This window comes from Trachypithecus francoisi, unplaced genomic scaffold (assembly GCF_009764315.1).
Source record: "Trachypithecus francoisi isolate TF-2019V2 unplaced genomic scaffold, Tfra_2.0 Contig01579, whole genome shotgun sequence".
Taxonomy (NCBI): Eukaryota; Metazoa; Chordata; class Mammalia; order Primates; family Cercopithecidae; genus Trachypithecus; species Trachypithecus francoisi.
Genome location: NW_022681442.1, coordinates 15,613,562 through 15,630,497, shown reverse-complemented (window position 1 = coordinate 15,630,497; position 16,936 = coordinate 15,613,562). Strand labels below are relative to the sequence as shown.

General features: G+C 37.6%; 1 protein-coding gene across 1 annotated transcript in view; it reads left to right on the top strand.

Moving 5' to 3' along the window:
* The window catches only part of ATRNL1 (attractin like 1), an 852,984-nt gene that overhangs the window by 729,342 nt on the left and 106,706 nt on the right, over positions 1-16,936 (top strand). Inside the window, exon 28 of the mRNA XM_033181738.1 lies at positions 16,184-16,298. Within this exon, the coding sequence (XP_033037629.1) occupies positions 16,184-16,298 (115 nt within the window). The remainder of the gene's footprint in view (positions 1-16,183; positions 16,299-16,936) is intronic.

Genomic DNA, 16,936 nt, shown 5'->3' with positions numbered 1-16,936 from the left:
CCAACCTATGTGGGAAGATTGACTTCTGTTACCAAGAAGCAGAGCAGAATGCTAAGTGGAGGATAGAAAACCGTTTCTGTTGTGTTTCTTCTATACTTGCTCATCATTTGATATTGTTTTTGCTCTCACTTCATTCCTTCAAATCTCATAGACTCTGTGGATTCTGAGTCTCAGACCTTGAACTACGTACGATACATGTGTCTGTCTGTCTCCCGTGGCATCTCTTTACTGCTAGATGCTAGTATGGAAAGTGGGGAAGAATTAGGCATTGGAATTATGATAAGTCTGAGTCCAAGTTTTAACTCTTCCACTTTCCTTGCACAGGTAAAGGAAACATTAGGTATTCAAAAATGGCCATTATTATTATGTATGTCTCTTCTAAACCCACAACTGATTTATCCATTCTCTAACCCTTTACTTTTGCCGTCCTTGCTTGCTTGCTTGCTTCAAAGCCACCCCTTCTTGATCCTGCATCTCTGTCTCAATCTTTTATCTCTATCTTTTATCTTTTTATCACTCACCCCTGAATCCCCTGCCCCAGCTCTGACAAAATCGTGAATTAGAGTTTCATTGTAGAAAGATCTGTGGTGAAGAGATGCAGTGACGTATCAAGGTAATTCCTTTCTAAATGGAAAATGACCATCACAAGTATTTTTATGTCTCAGTATTTCTTTTTAGTGATATTTTTAAAAATTCCTTCAGGACATGTAAGAGGAGAAAAAAAAGAAATTGAAATAGCACACTAAGAATGTATGGCTTTCATTTGTAATAAGCAGGAAAGTTAAATATATTTTTAAGGCGATAAAGGAGCTAAATCATCATATAGCTGCCATTTATTGAATGCCTACTCTATGCAATGCAATATGCCAGGTGCTTTAAATAAGTTATTGAGTTTACTCATTGCAAAAACCTTATGAGTGATTAGCACTATTATTATTCTCTTTTACAGGTGAAGAAACCTGGGCCTAGAAAGATTAGTCTAGTTACCTAAAGTCACGTGATCCGTATGTGGTAGAGCCAAGATTCAAACTTGATTTTACTTTTCATGGCATAGTGTACTGAATGTAGAACCTGCCTGCAAGAGTTTCCTCAAAGTCTGTGTCACACCAGGGCCACATATAAGCTCCTGGGCTATTCTAACATGAATCAGAAGATATAGGCTAAGTTATAAGAATAAGTTATTATTATAGTAAAAATGTATGCTAAGTTAAACAGACCATTAAAAGTGATAAAATTAAATGATAATCGCTGACATTTATTGAACACTTGCCCTATGCCAGGCAGTATTCTAAATGCTTTGTAAGTATCAATTTAGTTTATCCTTACAACAATCCAGTGAAGTACATATTATAATTATTGCCATTTTACAGATGAGAAATTGAGCACAGAGAGTTAAGAAACATGCTCAAGTAAGTGGCAGTTAAGAATTAATTCTAGGTGGTATTGTACCAGAGCCTACATGTTTACCCTTTCTGTCCAATACAAACTGCCTAATTTAATCCTGTGTTGTAATTATTTTGAATTCTAATATAAAGTACATTATCTTGTAAAGTTTTAGTTTAAAGGTCTGCCTCGTAAGCAACAGGGCCTGCTCTTCACCATTTGTGTTCATAGTCTGGATAATTCCCTGATGGGGATCCTTTGGAGCAAACATTTCTTATGGAATGTTTTCCATGATTGTGCTATGCCAACCACTGGAGCACTTCACTGCTCTACCTCAATGGGATGCCAGCGACTGAGTGTCTTTCTATCTACAGTTAATTTGGTGGCTACTGCTATGCTCTCAGGAGCCGGTTGTCTATCACATCCCTGCATTCCCCACACCTTTAGTCCACTCCAAGAACTTGCTCCCCACAGTAGGCCTGTGAGTCTGAGGTTGTATATTCTTTTTTTTTTTGGAGATGGAGTCTCACTCTGTCACCTAGGCTGGAGTGCAGTGTCGCTATCTCGGCTTACTGCAAGCTCCGCCTCCCAGGTTCCCGCCATTCTCCTGCCTCAGCCTCCTGAGTAGCTGGGACTACAGGTACCCGCCACCGTGCTGGCTAATTTTTTGTATTTTTAGTAGAGACGGGGTTTCACCGTGGTCTCGATCTCCTGACCTTGTGATCCGCCCACCTCGGCCTCCCAAAGTGCTGGGATTACAGGCATGAGCCACCATGCCCGGCCTGTATACTCTTATTCTACTGGCATCCCATTAAGAAGCTACTTTCTGCAGCTCCAATATTCCTTTTTTATTTTGTCACTTTGGATTTCAACAAGATATTTTAAAGCTTCCTGTCCTTTGCGCCATATTATTTTAGATTCTCTAGTGGTGGAATTATACCTGTATTTTTTTTCCTGAACTTTTTGAAACCCACTTTCCTAAGTTTAGTATATATGTCTGAATCCATAAGGCTCCACAACTCTTCTCTTCTGACCCAGTTGCCTACTTCTCCTTTGCCCCTCAAACTCTTCCACTTCATTTTCAAAGTTTGTTTGCCTGTCTCTAGGCAAACCCCTACATTTTGGTCTCTTCAACCAATTAGAATGTTGCCTTTACCATTTTGCTCTGGTTAGGTAACATGATCAGTTTCTACTTGTTTTGAATAGAATGAGATTGCCAACAAACAGGCAGCTGTTGATGGATTTGGAATCTGTATTAGCAAAGCATCTTCCTGGAGTAGTACTCCAATGGGATGTCTACATGTAGAACTGCAGTGTTGTCACCTCACACCTTCCCCTAGTACCTTCCACCATGTGTTAATCTTCAAGATAATGAATTCTCCTCTACTGTGTATTTTCTTGCCTTAGTGTGATAAGGACCAATATTGATCTTCAAAGTATTGATGTAAATGTTCCATCCAAAGGGTTTAGTTTGCTTTGTTGCAGCAGTTTTTACAACTGATATGACATATTCATATTCTGGGTTCACAAACCTTGTAATCTTGCTAATACTTGGAGCATGTATTAGTAATTAGTACAGTGTCCTGCAACTGCTTTTAGTTCACCTTCCACTTCTCAAGGGAGTGTTCAGTAAATAATACATGCTCAATTAATAATAGTTGACATTATTATTATCATTAAAGAAAAGACATATAAACTTGCAGTTTTCCAAGACAGAATATGACTTCGCAGGCAAACAGAGGATATTGGCGTCTTCTCTGCCATCCCTTTTGACACCTTACAGAACCTTGGTGAGATTAATTAATGACTCATCTTCCACTGTCCCTGAATGTAAAATAAGGGTGACCTTATTTCAGAGGAAAAGTGACCTCTTCCTCTGAAAGCTTCATGACTTAACAAAAAGTAAGATACATTGAATCATTTGAATACCAACTGTGAAGAATAAAATATTGAGTAATGCTTACTCTGTTCTTTAGACTATTGACCTAGCCATGGAGTTAGCACCAGATCATACTTTCTGCCCTTTCTTGAAGATAAAAATCACCATCAGAATTGCCAGCCAAGGTAGGAAAATTGAAGAGGAAGGTTACAGTCCTGAAGAGCAAGCACTCATATGGGAGAATTAGGAAGGGCAATATATAGCAGCCTCCGAAGCTTGGTGAGGAACAAAAGTATAAATGACCAATAACCTTGTCTAGACCATAACATATTAAATTGGGCCCTGGCCCAGTCACTCTTAGCTAATAAGGAAATTTCTGTTCAGAACTGTGAATATTATAGTACGACTGGGATGTGCCGCCTGCATTCCCACTTCGAGACTGAGCCTCTCATTTTCCCAGCTCTGAGCCCAGTCCTTCTCCAGGAATCACCCGCTGCTGACAGAAGCTGCCTCTCACAATGGTCGTTTCCCGTTCCCCGAGGACAGCCTCCATCCATGGATAGGTTCAAGGCTTAGCCTCTTGTCTCGATGTGATACAACTCTAAAGGACCACCCACTCGGGCAGAGGCTGCCGCACCACAGGTGAACTTCACCCTCTGCCACGCTCTACTCTGTCACCCCACACCGATGTTGTTCCTGTGGCTACTTACCAATGAACCTCGTGCACACATGTCTCAGAATCTCAGAATCTATTTCCTGGGGAATTCAACATACAACATATACTACATTTGCGTTCTAAGGAGCAATTACCACCATTTTCCATTTTAGGAACATCATCAATCATACAATAATCACAAAATTCCCATAACTAAGTGAATTTCCCCATTGACCTTTGTGTGAGCTGCATTTGCCATGCTATGTGATATGTAGCTAACTTCTGAAGTGAAAGTGGCTTGAATCGCCCCCAAATAGGGGAAATATTCTGAGGTCTTGAGACTGGTAAGTTACCGTATTATACTTATGATCGTTTCCAAAACAAAAGAAAAAGATGGCAAGCAATCAATACTCCTTGGCCATTCTGTTAAAGGTTGGTTTGTGACTAGGGAGACTGTATTAGCTCCTGAGGGCTAAATTACCACAAAGTTGGTGGCTTAAAAAAACAGTCTGGGGGCCAGAAGTCTGGAATGAAGGTGTTGGCAGAGTTGATTCCTCTGAGACCCTGAAGAAGAGTGTTTTTCTGTGCCCCTCCCCTCGCTTCTGGCATTGCCTGCAAACCTTGGTGCTCCTTGGCTTGTAGATGCATCACTGCAGTCTCTGCCTCTGTCTTCATATGGTGAACTCTTCAGTGACTCTCCCATGCGGCATCTCCTTGTATCAAAAGTAGGCCAGGCCTACCCTAATGGTGTACGACCTCTCACCTAATCTTAACCAATTACATTGGCAAAGGATCTATTTCCAAAAGAGGTCACATTCTGAGGTTCTGGATGAACATGAACTTTTAGGAGATGCTATTCAACCCTCTGCAGAGAACAACTGAGGAAACAACCAAGATCTGCTTCCCAGTTGATACCTGCATTTGTGCTGTGGATCTTTTAATTAACTGTTGTCCTTTTAAAAGAAAATACAGTGAGCCAGATGTGTGCAGTGGGTGCCACCCAATGACAGAAGGCTCCTTGAAGGCTTAATCAATTAGATAATTAGTAGGACCAACAGGGAGTTGGTAAAGCAGCATAAGTAAAACCAGGGAGGGGATCATTACACAGACTCTGACCATTAATTTTTAGTCATACTGAAAAAGGAGCTTTGGGGAAAAGACAGTTTTGAAGAGATATTTTATTCACTGTCATATACTTCATTTTCTAAAGCAACCTCTCATGTGGTAGTTGAGTTCACACAATCACATATTAGATAATTTGAGGAAAAGACCTAAAGGAATGCTACTCAAATATATTTAGTTTGGCAACACAAGGACTCTACATATCTCAGGTCATACGCAAGGGTAGCAAGTCCTGTCTTGTGAGCTCCAGATAACCTAGAAATAACTCTGATCCCTGCAGGGAGACCCCAGAAACCTGCAAAAAGCATCCTCCGTCTACTACCATCCTTTCTCTCATTTTTCCCTCTGACCTGACTTGATTATAAAATTAGGGATATTTAAATTTAGGAAATAATGAGGAGACAGCCAGTGAGCAAAGAGGCTTCCCAAGCCACACACAGATATACCAGAACACCCTTAGGAGGCGTTTCTATGCCTATCCATCCATAAAATATTCTTCTCTTTGCTGTGTGAGCAGAAAGGTTTGCGTAGAATGTGTCCTTTTTAATGGCTTTGGCCTCTGAGCTTTCTAACACTAGCATTGATCAAATATCATCTTCTCCACAATAGACTAATGTTTGAACTTGGAAGTCAGTTCTAGACCAGACACTAGAATACTGGGGCCATACTTTCGGACCAATCCTGAGAGAATGACATCACCCAGGAGAGAAAGATAAGAAAAGATCTTGATGTGTAAAAGCCTCCTTTATTTACCTGCCATCAATTACCAAAGCAAAGTGGAAGGAAGGGAAAGGGAACTATTAACATTGATCCATATAAAACTGCTGATATTCAGTTGGTTTTGACTTTTAAAAATTGCATTTGCAAGTGATTTGACCTAATATAAAATTGTATTTAAACAACTACTTTTTGCCAGGCTCTATGCTAAGTGCCTTAATCTTATATTATTCTTTATAATCCTCAATGTAAACTTGCAAGATTGGTGTTATAATCTCTATTTTCTGTATAGAAAAGCTGTGGCACAAAAAAGTTCAGTAATTTATTCAAAATCCCATAATATTTGAACCCCCACCCACTTCATGTCAAGTAAAGTCATTTGGGTCTGCTGAAGTATTTCTAGACTTTGTAGTAAGATTATTTCCAAACTCTATTGTCAAAATTCTTGAAATTGCAAAGGCTACTCTGTCTACGAACTTCAAGGGACATAGGAGGATGGTTACAGACTGTCAAGAGGATGTCTGTGGTACATGGGATTGGTAATGTAGAAATTAGGCAGTACTTTGAATGTTACTGAGAGGTCACAGCACACTGACAGCAACAGGGAAGAAGATATTGTGGAAAATAAGACAACCTCTTGAGAAAGTCATTTCAGTATTTGTATCACTGATGGGGTTTACAGAAAAGCAGTCAGTTTATCCACTGGCAGCTGCATAAGTTTTAGGTTGCATTTATGTAAAGAATCAAATACGTAACAAGCAAGCTGGCATTGGTGGTTTCTGGGACTGGGGAAGAGGAGGGAAAAGAAACCCCTAGGGCTATAGCTGTAACATACTTTTTCATTCACACATTTGCAACTCTATGTGTCTTTAGCATTCTGTGAAAACTGATGTTCATAATGTTGATCATAGAACATCAAGACAATATTAAATTATGTTTAATATATTACAGACTTGTTGAGAAGCAGAGAAAATGATATTTATTTCAAGCAACTTTGCAGTATTTTTTTAATACCCTAAAACAGTAAAGTTTTAGCTCTTGTAGAGTTAATGTTCAGCTTTCTGGGAAAACTCTGCAATCCAGAATGACTTATTGTCTGAGAAATCCGGGTAATTACACACATGCTTTTGTACCAAGTCATATTAAACTCTTTCATTGAAAGTTTTGTCCATGCTTTTGTACTTATAATAGGTTGCGACTGGTATGATAATTACAGTAGAAAGTCATTTATTATGTGAATCTATGAACATCTGATTCTTCATTAAGAATATTGCCAAATCTGCACTTTTATTCTTTCTGCTGACAGTTAGTTTTCACAGTGCTTCTTGATTTACTTTTATGATTGAAGTTTCAGGAATAAATGTTTTAATTTAATGTTCCCTCAGTATAACAGATTTGACTAATAGTTTAATAAAGGGACACCGCAAGTTCCTAATAGGGAGAGGTTTGCTCGTGTTCATGAGGGATGATGCGCACCACGTCTTGATGAAGGCTGCCCATGACCCACTGTGTGCTGCACACGTCAGGTTCTGTCTGAGCAACTCAGCACATTTTAAGCAGGTAGTGAGAATTCCAGCCATGGTCAGGAAGGATGGGAATTTGCTAACGGGGGACCTGGATATTTTGAAGGGCCTCAGTCTTCCTCTATTGCCTCTTCTCATCCCTCTTTACAGAATATTCCCTAACACTTAACCTCCCCAATGAACTTCTGTCAGTTTCCAATACAACCCATATGTCTTTGCACCTCTGTGTGCATGCCCTTACTTCTGCCAGAAATCCTCCTTCATCATTCTTCTGGTAAACTCCTAGTCATCTTCTGCAAGGTAAAGTCCTTCTCCAGAACTTCACATACCCTCTCCTGCCTGCCTCCCTCCACTATTACCCCCAGGACTCTGTGCATAACTCTTCCAGTGCATTTGGTTCTAAATTAGTCAGAGTGGCATTTAGCTTAAAATGATGCTTCACCAGAGTGGGTACTGTGCCTATGTAGTACTCGACCACCAGTAATGAGCACATTTACCTTTTAAAAAGAATTTATCTCTCAGCTATATTCTTATGGTGGCATTCTACATTAATGAATGGCATAATGTGTTTTAGAATGGACTAGCCTGGAAAGTAATATCAAGATCTTGATTTTTCTAACTTTCCTGCTGGTTTACATCTATCTATTCTAGATTGAGATTTTGTTTATATCTTTGAGAGTTACCTTGTGCACAATTTGGAAAAGGGAAAACAAATATCCATTTATTCATAAAATATTTCTTAAATGCCTCAGTCTTAGGTGCCAGGGAAAGTCTATTCTCTGCAACATATAATGCTTGCAGTCAGGTCAGATTCCTTGATAAAAGCAGGGAACAAAAATGGGAAGAACAGGCAGGCATTTAGGGGCAGTGTTGATGTGGTAAGTGTGGGAAGTTTGGCATTGGGATTAGATTTTTCCTACCCTGAAAACCATCAATAAATCTCTCCTCAAGGCTGAATTTCTTAATTAATTCATATCAAGCCATTAACAGAGACTTTAAAAAATACGGTCTGTATTCTCACATATCTATCTTTTGAGTTGAGCATATTCTTCATACGGAACAAAGAACAACTCTAAAGCAAAGTGAAAACTGGACAGAATGGTGTAATAATCACTGACTTAGTACTTACTGTGTGCTATACTTCATGTATATATATATATTACTCCTTTAATCATTATGATAACAATATGAGTAAGATATTTTTAGCTCTATTTTACAGATGAAGAACTTGAGGCACAGGGAGGTTAAGTGCTTTAACCAAACTCACACTTGGGTGAGAGCATGGCCTTGAACCCAGGAAGCTGGGTGCTAAAGGTTGTTCTCATAACCACCACGTTGCACTTCTTCTCAATGGTTAGAAAAGAAAAGTGATTTACTCAGAAGTATTGAGAGAGAGTAGAGCAAAGAGGTCCTGGAGTGGCCTAGCATGACCTGGCATAGCTTCTTGCAGGTAGAGAGGTTTAAGCCAATATGGCAGGAATGGTAGATGTTGGCAAGAAGTCTATGTGAATGGAGGGACCTGAAAAAAAGCCTAAGTCTGGGCATGAGCAAGATGAGAAGTGACTGATTTGGCAGGCACAGTTGTCTCTCACACTTAACAGTACTTTTCAAGGCCAGAAAGGATGTTCTCGATTTTGAAATTCATACATAAAGTATAGTGGTTAGGTTGCTTTTTGCACTGAGCTGTGGAGAAAAGTACAGGTTGTTACAAATCTGATTAAGATAATGATTTAATTGAAAATCTATTTTAAAGTTTTGAGAAATGCTAACAGGAATCAATTTTTAAGGATAATCTATTCAAAGTCACCTCCTATTAACATTCATATTATTAACCAACTCAGGGCAAAGCATGATTGTATAATAGCTCAAGAAGAGGTAGTGTTGTCTCATTTTCCTTTCTGGTACCTAAACACCTAGGGAAACATAGGTGATAAAACTGAAGCTGTCACAATCCAGCCACTTTACTCCCAAAGTCAGTGCCACACAATTAAAATAACTACAAAACTCAGTTTATCTAGATAGTATACTATAAAGATAATCCTTAAATATGGGTATATATGAGTGTCTGTGTTTGTGTGCCTGCATGTGTTTAGTTAGAAATTTTGAACACAGGCCGGGCGCGGTGGCTCAAGCCTGTAATCCCAGCACTTTGGGAGGCCGAGACGGGCGGATCATGAGGTCAGGAGATCGAGATCATCCTGGCTAATACGGTGAAACCCCGTCTCTACTTAAAAAAAAAATACAAAAAACTAGCCGGGCGACGAGGCGGGCGCCTGTAGTCCCAGCTACTCGGGAGGCTGAGGCAGGAGAATGGCATAAACCCGGGAGGCGGAGCTTGCAGTGAGCTGAGATCCAGCCACTGCACTCCAGCCTGGGTGGCAGAGCAAGACTCCTTCTCAAAAAAAAAAAAAAAAAAAAAGAAATTTTGAACACAGATTGAACATGGAGGCATTTTAGCAAGGAGGGATATTTGGTAGGATATGAAAATGAAGTTTATGGTTGGAATACCTTCAGAACCTCAAGTGCAGCATCCTGATTCCATGAAGATTATGTTTTATTCCTTTACCTATTCCCACATGTAATACTTTATTCTCTTTGAATTGGCTTCTAATGCAATATAACCCTGTTTTTGAGAGTGTCCATCAGCTTAATTTCTTTTATTAATATGAATTCTTCTCCTTCCTACTGAGTAAACCCAGCTAATGTGTTTTTTCTCCTTTATCATTTCATGCAAAATAAAAAGTAAATAAGGAAAGAATGTGATTTTCGCTTTCATTTTTTTCCCTAGGCCTAAACAATGGAATCAGAGAATCTGTTTTTGAAATCTGGAATCTTAGTATTTGCTGATCCTATGGAATCAGCACGCTTGATTAGCTGCGAGCCAAAAGCCATCAGGCTCACTTAATACAATACTCAGTAAATTCATTCAGTTTTACTAATGTGACTGAAAACTAAATTTCGTATCAATATAAACACTCATTAAACCGCAAATACCAAGTCATGCAAGCTGTTGAAAAAGACTCATTTTCATGTATAGATGAATTCTGATAAGAATAACATTAAAAGTATTTTAGTAGGGAAATGTTAGAGTGATTAATGTGTAGTTGTTTGCATTTTTAATATTTCACTCATCTATCAGATTAGTATTTGTGCATACTGTCAGAATTTATTCTGTTCTTGTCAAAATACTTATTACTGCTGACAGGTATAACTACCCACATTAATCCTTAATTCCTTGATTCAATTTTCTAATTGCTTTTTTGGCATGCGATGGTGGCCATTTAGTCTTATGTGATGTATTCATCATATGGTATAAAACTGTTCTTTAAAAATTAGATGTGCCATTTAAAGTAACTGAGCAGGAAGAAAACAATACCAAGGATTGGAAATCTTAAATTTCACCATACTTAGACAAACTGTTAGATATTGGTATGTCACAGATTCTGGAGGTTGTCCATAAACCATAGTCACAGAATGTTAAAGAGGAAAGGGACCTTAAAAATCATCCAACCTACCTGTTGGGGAAAAATGACTTAGTTTTCCATTTGGGGAAACTGACTTAGTAACAAGCCCAGGATCACACGGCTAGATAGTGGGAAAGCTGGTCTGAGGACTCATATGTTCTGATCACTAGTCAGAAATGGGGTAAGTATCTGCATGTAATTGTTATAACTGGTATTCTAAATTGACTTTTGCTATTAATAGGCCAAGAGAATGAGAGACTCCTTAGCTTCTCAAGCTATATTTTTTAGTAATATTGTACAGTGGCTGAAAACCTAGATTGTAGAATCAGAGTTTCAATCCTGGATCTGCCCCTCACTAGCTGTCTTACCCTGAGAAATACCATCTGACCTCTCTGAATTTCAATTACTTCATCTGTAGGAAATGGCAAATAACAGTATCCTGCTAATAGGGTTGCTATTTAGATTACATACAATAATGCATGTAAAAAGCTTAGCATAGCACTAGGCATCTAGTAAGCACTCAGTAAATGTTACATATTATTATTTTTAGTGTTTTATTATCCCTTTAATATCCAAATTTGGAGAGAAACTTGGTCATGCCCTATCTCTTATTTCACCATGTGACCTCTGTGACAGCTTGATTTACTCATTCATTGACTCTTTCACTTACCATGTGCAATGCACTCTAGTAGATGCTATAGGTAAGACAAAGAAAAATCTAACATAATATATACCTTGCAGAAGCAGGGCTATACAACATGTATATCAGTAAGTACAATAAAATATTGGTAGACATAGGTCCCAAAAAGGCGGCACAAGCACCATGCTTGGACATTTCAAAGAGAGGAAGTGAGCACAGGGGATGTAGGGATGAATAAGAAACAAGACCTGTTCTCAAGGAGCTTGAGGCAATGGGAAATAGACATTTACCCAGCTGTTATTCAAAGTCGAAAATAAAGAGGGCCACAAAAAGTAAAGTTAAATAACTGAAGAGGGAGAAACTAAACATCTCAGATCAGAGAAGGCTTTATAGCTGAAGTGACACGAGTTGGCTTTGAGGGATGCATAAGATCAGGAACACTGGAGACCTGTGGGAAAGATGCCTCAGACAGTCGGAAGACTAAGAGTGAAGAAGGCACAGATGACTCTGAAAATCCTGGGAACAGTTGTTGAACAGTTACTAATGGCACTTAATTTGACTAAAACATAGAGCTTGTGCAGAATAAAGGATGTGATTAGATGAGAATGTAGGGAATGTCATTTTGGACTCAAGCCTCTTTTGACCCATAGACATGTTCTGTTGGTCAGCACACATTTTAAGAGTTAATGTCTTTTAAAAAGTCATACTTTCTAGTTAGTACCCACTACGTTTTATTGTCTTACTCTAGAGGATAAGTCAGTCTTCCTACCTATTACAGGTAATATAGCATAAAGTTAAGCATACAAGCTCAGAAGATAGACTGCATTGGTCCAAATCTTGGTTATGCCACCCATTAGGTCTACAACTTTATTTATGTCACTTGGACTCTTAGACCTTCAGTTTCATCATCTGCAAAATGGAAATAGTCAATGCCTCGTTGGGTAGGTATTGACACCAGTCATATAGTAAGTGCTTAATAAATGTTAACTATTATTGCTCTGTTACCCACCTGTGCCTTGAAGTGACTTAGTTCACAAGTTCTACTTTGGAACTACTGAAAACGTTTTTGAAAAAGGATATGACATCTTTTTAATCTTGAGCCCTTGAATGTTTTACTAAACCCCACTTAAATTGTAATGACTGGTCCACGGACATCGGATAATTCTGTTAAGCCCTCAGCTGCTGGAATATGGTTTCTAGTGTTGGGTCTCCGTGTGATTTACGGAAGTGAATCCCTCACTCACCGTTGGAGAGGGCCAGTGGAAGAAGAAACAAGTAACCAGCTTCACTCATTGATGTTTTCCAAATGTGCAGTGATTCACGTAGCAACAGTTTCCCAGGATTGATCCTGAGCTCAAATGAAGGCCTCATTTTCAGAACAAATTATGAGTTTTAAGAACTATAAACTTGAAAATCTCCATGATTCTAGAAGCTTCTCTGGCAATTTTTTTTCTGTTGGTAAGAGCTGAAAAATGGAAAGCATTTAATATAGAATTTTTGCCCCTAAAACAGCAACTTGAAAATAAGAGTACAATAGCTTTAAAAACACTAGAGTGAACAAAACAAGTCTTTTTAAAAGTGCTGTGGGCTTAATACACAAGGACTGCTAATTACATAACTGTCAGTGATGTTTTCTGGCAGAGCCTAACACCAACTTCTTGCAGTACAACAAATATGAAAATGCCTAGAAGTAAATCACAGTTGCTGAGTGCTGTGGGCAAACAAACCCAGGCCTTATCTCTTTGAAAGGCAGCAACGGAAAGTACATGATAAATTGCACAGCTCAGTGAACATGTTATGTCATTGTGAAATGATTTTGATTCATGGTTATGTAGTTATCACGAAACAACTGACAAACCTCGGGGTATCAAAAACATTATCATTCGTGGGGTTTTGCTATTTTCTGTTGTAAAATTCAAGTGCTATAAAGTGATTTGTTTGGTTTTTTTGTATATAAAATTCTGTATTGAAAGTGATATTTGCCACCCACTCTTTGAAAATAATGTTTAAATTATGTGAATTTCTTCCAGAAGTTATCAAAGAGCTGAGCTAGTAAGTAATATTTTAAACAGAATGAATAATTCATATTTTTGCTAATATCCTTTTATTAAAATTCTTTTACCTAAAAATAGACCAAGTTGTAAGTCAATTTGATTTTTTTAAATGGAAGTATAATCTCCTTTTATACAGTTTATCAATATACAGAAATTTCTGAATGTTTTCTTTACAATAGCAGTAGAACTAAGAATGAGAAGAGTAATTTTTTAAAGGAAGATTTTGTAGAAGTAGCTTTTATGCAGGCATAATTTCCTTTCCACATTTGAGATATTCTACTACACTGTCCTTATTTGTTGCTAAGTCTCTGAAGTTTAAAGTGTTAATTAGGCCATATTCCACCTGGAGATTAGTTATTTTTTATTAATTTTTTTCTCCATTGATGCTGTTGGTGTTTAAACACCAGTAGTTGATGTTTTAAAATGTTTTCTGCTTGTGTTAAAAGCGGCAGAAAGATAGCCTGGCAAAAAGATCAAAGTGATGTACTACCGAACCATTTGTTGTTTTGCTCAGTCTCCTAAAGCAAGACCCACTGTTTCTCAATGTTTTTATATAAATATATAATTCTACTGTTCTAATTTTTGCAGTCAGGTTTTTTTTTTTTTTTAACACGCCTTTGGATATGCTGAATAGTATCAGTTAATACATTGAGAGTTTAAAAAGAAAAACAAAGAAAAGCTTGCCCGTTAGTAGAAATGATTGATTGTTTCTTAGGTATAGTTTTTCCAATATATCGCTATCATTTAAACCCTGAGTTTATTTTATGTTCTGTTAGTATATTTTAATCAATTGACCTTTATATATTGTTTGCATTTATTAAATTAAAATAACTTTTAGTAGCCTGTAAATATGATTTGAAACATTTCACAGTATTTTTCTTTTAGCCTTGGAATATGACAAACCTATTCTCTAAATATTTACATCATTGGAGAATATCTATGTACTTATGCTGATTTTGACTTAACATTTTCAAAAATAAGTCTGTTAAATTAAATGTAAGCTTTAAAGTATAAAACCATAGATCATGTAACTTGATACAAGTATTGCAACATGGCTTACAGCATTTTCTTGGAACATTTTTATGCCCTTTACTTCCACCACCATGTCCACTTTCACCTTTATATTGAATACTCCCAAAATGTATCTATATGAGGATAATTTTAAAACATGAGATTTATGTTGCTATAAAGGAGAAATCCTTTATAACCACATAAAACCGTTGTCACCAGAAATTTCAGTGTAAGTTTTACATGAAAGCAGACATATTTTATCTTTAATGCCTCATTAAACTTTCTAGAAATGGCAGTATTCTAGAATATTCTAGGTGAATGACTGCGTATGTCTGTATTTCTTCTGAAAAGTTTAAATATCATGAATGAAAAAACCTGAACAAATCATTTGTTCTAATAATTAAAGCTGTGGTACTTATTCTTCCATTTAATTTTGCCTTTACTCAGAAATGTTGCTTTGATATATCAACCATGTCTCTTCTACAGCTCTTTAAATAATGGCCAAAACTAACATTCCTAGGCTAAATTGATAGCCTCACTATTCCAAAGATCACATTGTGTTTAATTCCAAATTTCATATGTGGATTTGTATACACATGTGTGTACTTGTGCATACGTTTATGTATACATGTGTGGAGGTGCACGTTTGCATATGCACGCATGTCATAAGCATGCATTGCGTGATTAAGAATGTGAACTCAGGAGGCAGCCTGCCTGAGCTTACATGCTAGCCCAACTACTTCTTCCTAGCTATGTGAGTCCTAGCAAGCTTTTTTAACCTCTTGCTTCAGTGTTCTCATGTTACAGAGTTGTTGTGGGTTTAAATAAGTCAATAGATGTAATGCACTTTGAACACCTAATCCATAGTAACGACTTAATAGAATACTAGCTATTGCTATTATTATTATTATTATTATTATTATATATTTACTGTATGTTATTTCTAAAGTTATTTATACAGGTGCATTGGTGGGTGATTAGTAAGTAGGTATTTCAATAACACAGTATTAAAGATATGCCAACCTGATCTCACTTTTACATGTGGATTCTTAAAAAAAGTCAAAGACGTAGAAACAGAGACTAGAACAATAGTCACCAGGGACAGGGAGGGGGAGGGGAGGGTATGAGGAGATGTAGGTCAAAGGGTGCAAACTTGCGCTTATGTGGGATTAATAAGTCTATAGATCTAATGTAAGCAGGAGGACTATAGTTAATACTGTTGTATTGTATACTGAAAATTTACCAAGAGAGTGTATTTTAGGTGCTCTTTCCACCAAAAAATAGGTAACTGTATCAGGTGATGAATATGTTACTTGGATTGACTGTAGTAGTAATTTCACTATGTATACGTATATCAAAACATCATGTTGTACACTCTGTAGACAGTAAAAATAAGAAAATTAAGATATGCCAACAGAATATTTTGAATTGTGATCACTTAATTGGATAAACTACACTATGTTGTACATCATTGGTGAGAGGAAACAATTGGGAAAAAGGAACAAAAGTTGCATAACTTTGTGGCTCACAAGCTGCTCATCAAATATAGTGAAGTTTGTTGATTTATTCAAATGTAGGCACATTATAGTGTGCAAGGAGCTAGTGTTAAAACAACACATGATGTGTCCTGAACAAGTAGGAATGTACAGCACAGCTACCTAAAGGACAGATAAGGTGAATTAAAATAGCAATGCTATATCAACTGTGCAAACTTAAAGTGGGTTTTCTTTTTCAGGGGGCACCCAAGCCAATCGCCATTGAACCTTGTGCTGGGAACAGAGCTGCTGTTCTGACTGTGTTTCTTTGTCTACCACGAGGATCATCAGGTGCCCCTCCCCCTGGGCAGTCAGGTATGATAAATGAGGAGCCTTCAGCAGTTAAGCAGAACTTGTAGACTGAACAGAAGAAATAAACAATGCCACTAAATAGCACAGTAAGGATCTTTACAAGGTTCTAATTTAGAGCACGGTAAAATTTTATGAGAATACAAACTTTTACCCAACTATCTAGATATCTGCATTGTTATAAATGGAGATTTCCCAGTGTTTCTCTGAAAAACACATGTTGAATATGTGTGTATTTCTGTATAATACACACATGTGTGAATGTTTACACATACACCTGCATTAATTGCTGGAATTACAATGAGAAATCTCATTAGCAGGGCCACCGTGTTCTAGACCCTTCCAGCCAGCTTCCTTTCTTCCAGTATGTGTGGCATGTTGGAAACCAAATTCTAAATGTGATTAGAAATTTGCTTTGTGAATATGGAACCAAACTAGGGAACATGTATGTTTGGAATGTTGAGTGGCAACAGAGGATGATAGCTTCATGCAATCATCTCAGTAGGTTTAAGATATGCCCTTGCTTTCAGCACCAACTGGAGTTCATGGACCACGGGAACCCTCTGTCTTAGGTGGGCATAGCCAGCCTTTGTTCCAATTCTCCTTTTCCTGTAGGAAAAGCATGTTTTTGATTTGAGGATAAT